The sequence below is a fragment of the Antedon mediterranea genome, chromosome 8, assembly GCF_964355755.1.
Source record: "Antedon mediterranea chromosome 8, ecAntMedi1.1, whole genome shotgun sequence".
In the NCBI taxonomy this organism is placed as follows: Eukaryota; Metazoa; Echinodermata; class Crinoidea; order Comatulida; family Antedonidae; genus Antedon; species Antedon mediterranea.
Genome location: NC_092677.1, coordinates 5,211,200 through 5,219,110, shown reverse-complemented (window position 1 = coordinate 5,219,110; position 7,911 = coordinate 5,211,200). Strand labels below are relative to the sequence as shown.

Genomic DNA, 7,911 nt, shown 5'->3' with positions numbered 1-7,911 from the left:
TGTACATTAATTATATAATTTTATATATTTTATTGTATTAGATTAACTGGTAAAAACAATAAACCTGTATACTTTACTTTGATAAAAACAACAAAATGAAGTAGGCCTACAGTATGTAATTATACATTTAGATTGTATTAGATTAACTGTTAAAACCTTGAAAAACAATAAAATGTTAGGCGCCAAATGTTATACGTTACTTTTTTGCACGTTTGTATCTGAATCATAACATATAGTAAAAGACGCGTTGGGCGTTTCATAGAAACTAGCGGCGGCTCAACCTGTCAGCGGCCCAACCGGTCATACAGTCAGTATAGGCCAGGCGGTATTGGCGTCCCATAGAAAATGTTGGCGGCCGTTGCAGTCGGCGGCCGTTTCGGTCACACACCCTCTATTAGCCTAGCTAGTACGTAGCTAAGCCTAGCCCTAGTACTAGTAGAAGGCCTATTCTAGACTAGGCCTACTATCAAACAGAGGTTCTGCATGGTCGCCTCTCATCATCACCGCCGTCGCGCAGAATGTTTTTAGGAGATCCTGTTTTTAAATGGGTAAGCTCGAGAGATTGCGAAAGTGCAGTGGCCTACTAGCACCCTAAAAAGATAAAATGATGATGATGTTCAATAATCCACTCACTTTATACCTAGACCAAGGCTGCCTCCTACTACTACCAATTACTGCCATAATATCCTAGCTAGCAGATGCCTTTTTCACATTCTTTCTGACATTGTTGAATCATACAAACAATGCTGTGTGCAGGGAGGGGGAAGCGTAACTAAGGGGTGTGGCGGCGGTGTCATCGAAATGACGCTTTGAATATAGTCCATGGGATTTAGACTTTTAACTCACACAAATTGCAAGAAAATGTTTTTTTGATGAAATGTGTTCTTTAGACCCTACTGAAGACATTTATCAACGTTAGGACATTTTTCGACAACGGGAAGTAGCCTAATTTGCATAATTAAAAATGGCGGCCATTTTTAATAACGTACTATGTATCTTGGAAACCGCTAGTCACAGATACTTAATTATGGTGTTAAAATCGTTAGAATAATATATGTATTTATATTCACTTTAATGAAAAAGTTTGTCCAAAAATGAATGGAAATGCTATTTCTAACATTATTGACCTTTGACCTTGAATTCTCATATCTCAGCAACCACTAATCGGAGATATACAAATTAGGGCTTAAATTGTTCAAAAACTACACATTTATATCCAGTCTAATGGCATGTTTTTGCAAAAAATGGCGGATTTCTAACATTATTGACCTTTGACCTTGAGTTATCATATCTTAGCAACCACTAATAGGAGAGACACAAAATATGGCTCAAAATGTTCAGAAACAACACATTTATATTTAGTCTAATGGCATGTTTTTGCAAAAAATAGCCGATTCTAACATTATTGACCTTTGAACTTTACACTACATAAAATCGCATAACTTTGAAAATATTGTACATATGAAATGATTTTTAGTGTCAAATTGTTCAGAACATACATGTTTCTATAGAGTCCAATGACACATTTTGTCCAATAATGGCCTATTGTATGGTATTAACATTTGAACTATATTTGAAAAGGATTTAAACCCGGAATCTTCTTCATGTAGGCATTCATTGGAACATGTGATTTGGCACTACCGTACTTGTTGTTTAGAATATGGTGGTAATTTAAAGTGCATGTAACCAGTTGATTTAATTTAGTTACTGAAAATATTCACTTTAAAAAAAAATATTAGACTATGTATACATACATTATAGGTTTGGATTATTAATAAATTTTAAATTAGGTCTTACATCTTACTCAGGAGAAAGTTGGTGTTCACACTATTAACAGAGCCAACAAAGATGTCGTTTTTTTAATGATATATTGTACATACTTTAAATAGGCCATGTCATTTTGCAGGTTTATTAAAGTTTTTTTCAAATTAGTAATTTATTTTTCGATCAAATTAAATTGGCATTAAATGGCATATTCAACAAACAAATTTCTAAAGATTATTTAGTTTATACAGGGAGTTGTCTAATAACAACTCCCTAGTTTATATTTACTCTTGAGGGCATTCTTTTAGGTTGAAACATAGTCTTATTAAGAAGGCCTTTTCTACTACTAGACGCATTGTTGACAACTGGAATTCTAAAAGATCGATATTAATGCAACATATTTAGTTTAGTTTAAATTGGCTATCGAGACTCATAATTAGGCTGACCACCACTTGCAATATTTTCGCCGTATACAGTAAAAACCTCAGTTTCTTATGGAATTTATTTATTATTTCAATAACCATATACAGTATGACTACTAGTGGTGTATAGTTTTTAACCTTTTATAATTTGTTTTTGTACTTTTTTTACGTGAATGTATTGTGTATGTACCATGTTTCTATGTGGTTTAATTTTTAGCATTTTTAACCATCAATTTTAATGCTTTTAATATAAATATCTTGTAATTCAGCTTCAGCTGCGAAGACGATAAGAAATAAAATAAACAAACGTGTAAACTTGTAGGCAGTTTATGGATGAATGCAATAGTTTATAAATTTAATGTACCAATGGCCTACTTTAAACTAAACATAATAAGTCAACGTTGCAACTCTTACATTTTGTGCCAAATCGCATGTTCTAATGGATGTCCACATGAAGAAGATTCCGGGTTTAAATCCTTTTCAAATATAGTTCAAATGTTAATAACCATACAATAGGCCATTATTGGACATAATGTGTCATTGGACTCTATAGAAACATGTATGTTCTGAACAATTTGACACTAAAAATAATTTCATATGTACAATATTTTCAAAGTTATGCGATTTTATGTAGTGTAAAGTTCAAAGGTCAATAATGTTAGAATCGGCCATTTTTTGCAAAAACATGCCATTAGACTGGATATAAATGTGTAGTTTCTGAACAATTTAAGCCCTAAGTTGTATATCTCCGATTAGTGGTTGCTGAGATATGATAAATCAAGGTCAAAGGTCAATAATGTTAGAATCCGCCATTTTTTGCAAAAACATGCCATTAGACTGGATATAAATGTGTAGTTTCTGAACAATTTAAGCCCTAATTTGTATATCTCCGATTAGTGGTTGCTGAGATATGAGAATTCAAGGTCAAAGGTCAATAATGTTAGAAATAGCATTTCCATTCATTTTTGGACAAACTTTTTCAATAAAGTGAATATAAAAACATATATTTTAACGATTTTGACACCATAATTAAGTATCTGTGACTAGCGGTTTCCAAGATACAGAGTACGTTATTAAAAATGGCGGCCATTTTTAATTATGCAAATTAGGCTACTTCCCGTTGTCGAAAAATGTCCTAACGTTGATAAATGTGTTCAGTAGGGTCTAAAGAACACATTTCATCAAAAAAACCTTTTCTTGCAATTTGTGTGAGAAAATGGTCATTTTTTAGCTAAATCCCATGGACTAATACACTATCTTTGAATATACCTCTCAAATAATGATCATACTTTTGGTTGCTGCCCTCTATAAATTTCAGTAATTTCCACTTGTTTTCACCGAAAAGCTGATCGACATCAAGTTAGTCTCTGTTGAATAATAAAGCAATTGATGATAGCTATAGACATAGGTTGCGCCTAGACCAAGAATGTAAGTTGTTTTTTATTCTTATTTTATAAAGGGTATGTAAGCCATCATTCGTCTCGTTTAGCCTATTTCTTTTATTATTACTATTACACACACGTCCTTTCATTATTTGAATTTACTTATCTATTACCATCTTTAATGAGGGTAGCCTATCCAGTTCTAGTAAAGGAATTGATCATTAAGGACCCTCCATAAAACATATAAATACAAACACATAAAATATGAAATATTCAGAACAAGTTAAGTGTATAAATTAAATATTGTTCAAATAAAAAATAAAATAAAATCGTTAAAATGGTAAAAAAAAACTTATTTAGGCCTATCTACTAGCAATAAATCGTTTGAGTTGAAGTTTAATTTAAAAGAGTTTATACATATCAACATAACATATTATGTAATTGGGAATTTTGTTAAAGTATAACGTAGGCGCTTTCTAACTATAACATTGTTTAAAAATTGAAAGAAAGGTCGAGGAACAAAATAATTTAATTGTCCTAATTACCTTTAGTAGAAAATCGCGTATTTCGTAGACCACCTCCGTGCTGAGTTCTGACAATATACAACTGATATTATCAGGAACGGCATTGGTGGAAGTTTGGTAGGCAAAGCAGCCAATTTGAAAAAATAACGTTTAGCGGGGGCTTTTAAGAGCTCAGTTGGGAAACAGAATAGATGAGGAGGGTGTTAAGTAAAAGGTTGGAAGGAGTGGTTCAAATTCGGTTGGGCCACTCAACTTACGCCTAGTTGTCGAAATATATATAATAAATGAATTTTCCAAAGGATTAATAAAGACAATTTGAATTTCACAGTGATGTTGTCGGCATAAGAAAAAGATGACGGCAGCGGTAAAAGAGGGTAGACATCGTTTCAGATTTTCAGATCGTCATTTTTTTCAGATGACATTATGGTTGACGCTGCTAATTGTTATACATTCATTTGACGGTAAATTAATTATAGTATAAAACGCTAAATGTATTGATATGCCTATTTATTAATTGTAATTAATTAATTAATGTATTGATATGCCTATTTATTAATTGTAATTAATTAATTTTAACCATGACAAACTGGTAGGTAAAGTTGTGCATATGCCAGAAAACGTTATCTTCATTACGTTGACCACTTATAATGTGAGACGACAAGAACGAACGAATGAATGAGAATGAATTTCAACTTAAAATGATACCATCGTGGTATGTTTGTAGTTCGCATAAACGGACCAAAACAATAATAAACACAATTTATTTTGTTAGAATCACATGGTCAACTGACATCTAACCAGGAAGCCAAAGAAGGTGATACTAAAGTGGTATTAAGTTGTAATCATTCAAGAGTTACTCCTACACCTGCTGCAATGCAATGGGATGCATTAGATGAAGATGGATCTACATATAACCTTGTGAATGATAAGAAGCTAGTAAATGGGCGTTTTAAATTAAACATAAAACCTGGGAAAGCAGACTTAGTGATGTCACTACCAATCAGAGATGATTCTCAACGAACATTTCAGTGCGAGATACAAACAATAGATGGTGAAATTAAAAGATCAAATCCATCTATACTAACTGTATATTGTAAGTTAACACATAACTTCCTTTATATGAATAATGCACAACGAGTATCTCCCTCAATCCTTATTATATTATAAATTTAGTAGAATATAATCAATTCTTTACATATAAATATATACATTAAAAAAATATATATATTATATATACAGTATTTTTATTATTATTGTACAATGAAAAACATAATGATGGTTTTTTATTAACACAAATCAAATATGCCAACTACATATACTTATTATTTATTATAAGTAATTCAGTACTGAATCTAGGCCTACAATGTTTCAATCAGTTAAGAGGAATCATTGGATTGGAGAGAGTATAAAGAGTTTTAAAAAGGGAACATTTTTTCTTGGTTATATGAGATTTTGTTTAGTACATGTTGTTGTATCTCGACACATTTCCGAAATCCTTTATTGCCTTATCAATTCTAGCTTGATTTTCGTTTGTCATTTCTGTCTGATTAATGATAGAAAAAAATACACAATTTAGTACATAATTTATATATTTATACTTTTATTGTACATGAATGTTAATAAATTGTTACACACAAATGAGGCGGGTTATATATATTTTTAAAATATGCACAAAGTTGAATATGGTGAAGTGCCAGTATAATTACCCAAATTGAAAGTGGATTTGGATGCAATGACAATCGTGTCTGATTGAGCCTAGGCCATGGCTTCTGTTGTAAAAGTAAGAATACTGTATGCAGTACATGAATGTTGTTATAAAAAGTGTACCTTAAAGAAATATGTACACAATTCGCTACCAGTACCAGTAACTTTCACATGACTCGAATACTTGGATTTGGGTGCTGACATTTGTTACCCAAAAGCCTAATATTAATACAGTAGGCCTACGCGAATCTAGGTCTATCGTTTGTAACATTAAACAAGCGTTGCGGATTTGTTGTATATCAGAAATTGGCACAAAATTCAATTAGGGGGAGAAGGCGTGCCGATGTAACTTGTAACGAGAGTTTCTACTACCTATAGTAGGCCTACATTACAATTCTATAACCTAATAAAACCGTGCATGAATCTTATTTAAAGTGTTACACATAAAACAGGAGGTGGGGAGGGGTAGGGTTAATTGTGATATCAGAAATAAGCATTGAACAATGGTGGTACTTACGGACTGAACGTTGAATGATTGTCGAACGTGTCTCTCTTGCCGGAAGAATGTACTATACCAGGTGGAATAGCGTGAGCTCATTCATTAATTTGTATTTTGTAAAATGTATTTTATAGAAAAATTAAAACCGCTTTAAAAACGAAATCAAAAGGTTTACATGGAACTACATCTAATACACATTGTGATATTTATAGGGCGTCATCCATTCACCCACTAACGAGTTTTACAATAACAAACCCAAATTATCATATAGATACATGTATTTATTTCTAAAATTACGGTATATATTGTATGTAAAGAGTAAGATCGAAGATATGTAAAACTAGAAACAAATAAGTAAGTATATTGTTACAAACATTTAGAACAAGTTTGTAACATGGATACTTTATTAAATTTTTCTCAGACTTGGATCAACCACTTCTTTCTGCGTCAGCAAATGTCATCAATGAATGTCAATCAGTGACCTTTACCTGTATTAAACATGATGGTGATCCTATTCCTTACATTACTTGGTATAAAGATGGACATACAGTCAACACCAACAACCCTTCTAGATATGATATTGCAAATAACAGTACAGAGTCAGTTCTTAAGATTAAATCAGCTACTGAAGAAGATGGTGGCAGATATACATGTAAAGCAGAAAGTGATCAGTTTAAAGGAGATGATGCTAAAACAAGTGAAGGAAGACAGTTGTATATATATGGTATATAAAGTTCATAAAATATACAATAATTCAATAATATATTTTTGGGACCCTAAATAAAGAATAAAGAATATTAACAGTACTCAAGGTTATATTACTCGTTTTGTTTAGATATCATTGTAACATTTAAACCTGAAGATGATCTTGTAACATGTACAGCAGAGGACTATCCGAAACCGCCAGCAGTACTGATAATACAAAATTCATCATCTTTAGGAACTAATAAAATATGTCAAACAAGTTTTACATTTTATGCAGAAAATGAAAAAAACACAGCAGGTAATTTTAATTACAACACACCCTATCGAGTGTAATTTCTTTGTTAATGACAACACGCCGACGACCACGACGAAAGTAATAACAATATGACAAACTCTAACTCCCACTTGCTTCGTTGAAGAATAATGTTTTAATTTAATATTAAATTACTTTAGATGAATATTGTGCACGTTGATGCACGTTGCATGTATGAAATTGTGTGACTTCGTTTGTAATTGTTTCTGTAGTATAACATTGTTTTGTTAGATAACATTATTTCAAAATTTTACATTGACATTTATAGGTGGTTGTTCGTATGCAATTAGTATATTGATAACTATAGCAATAACTGCAATTCTTTGCTCTGTTCCTACGTTTATAATAACCCGATATATCTATGTAAGTACTTTTAAATTTTTATGAAATATTAACTTTCTTGAAACTTATAATAATTGAAAGCACAGATAAACTTTAATTAGATAGTATCTGCGTTTACCGATATTTTTATAGCTAAAACGAATAAAAGAAGACATCCTTTTAAAATCTAAAATTCCTCAACAAAATCAAGCATTGCAATTTTCTTCAAATTCTGGAGATTACAAAGAGCTCAACAAAGGTCCTACAGTGGAGGCTA

The 7,911-nt window shown here is 31.7% G+C and overlaps 1 protein-coding gene across 1 annotated transcript; it reads left to right on the top strand.

The window, feature by feature from the left end:
- The first annotated feature begins 469 nt into the window (after window positions 1-469).
- LOC140057184 (lachesin-like) lies at window positions 470-7,473 on the top strand. The gene is made up of 7 exons (XM_072102740.1): window positions 470-548; window positions 3,505-3,614; window positions 4,421-4,553; window positions 4,865-5,185; window positions 6,717-7,019; window positions 7,131-7,298; window positions 7,454-7,473. Exons 3-7 carry the CDS (start codon window positions 4,445-4,447, stop codon window positions 7,471-7,473), a joined length of 921 nt encoding a protein of 306 aa, XP_071958841.1. The 5' UTR covers window positions 470-548; window positions 3,505-3,614; window positions 4,421-4,444.
- The last annotated feature ends 438 nt before the right edge of the window (window positions 7,474-7,911 follow it).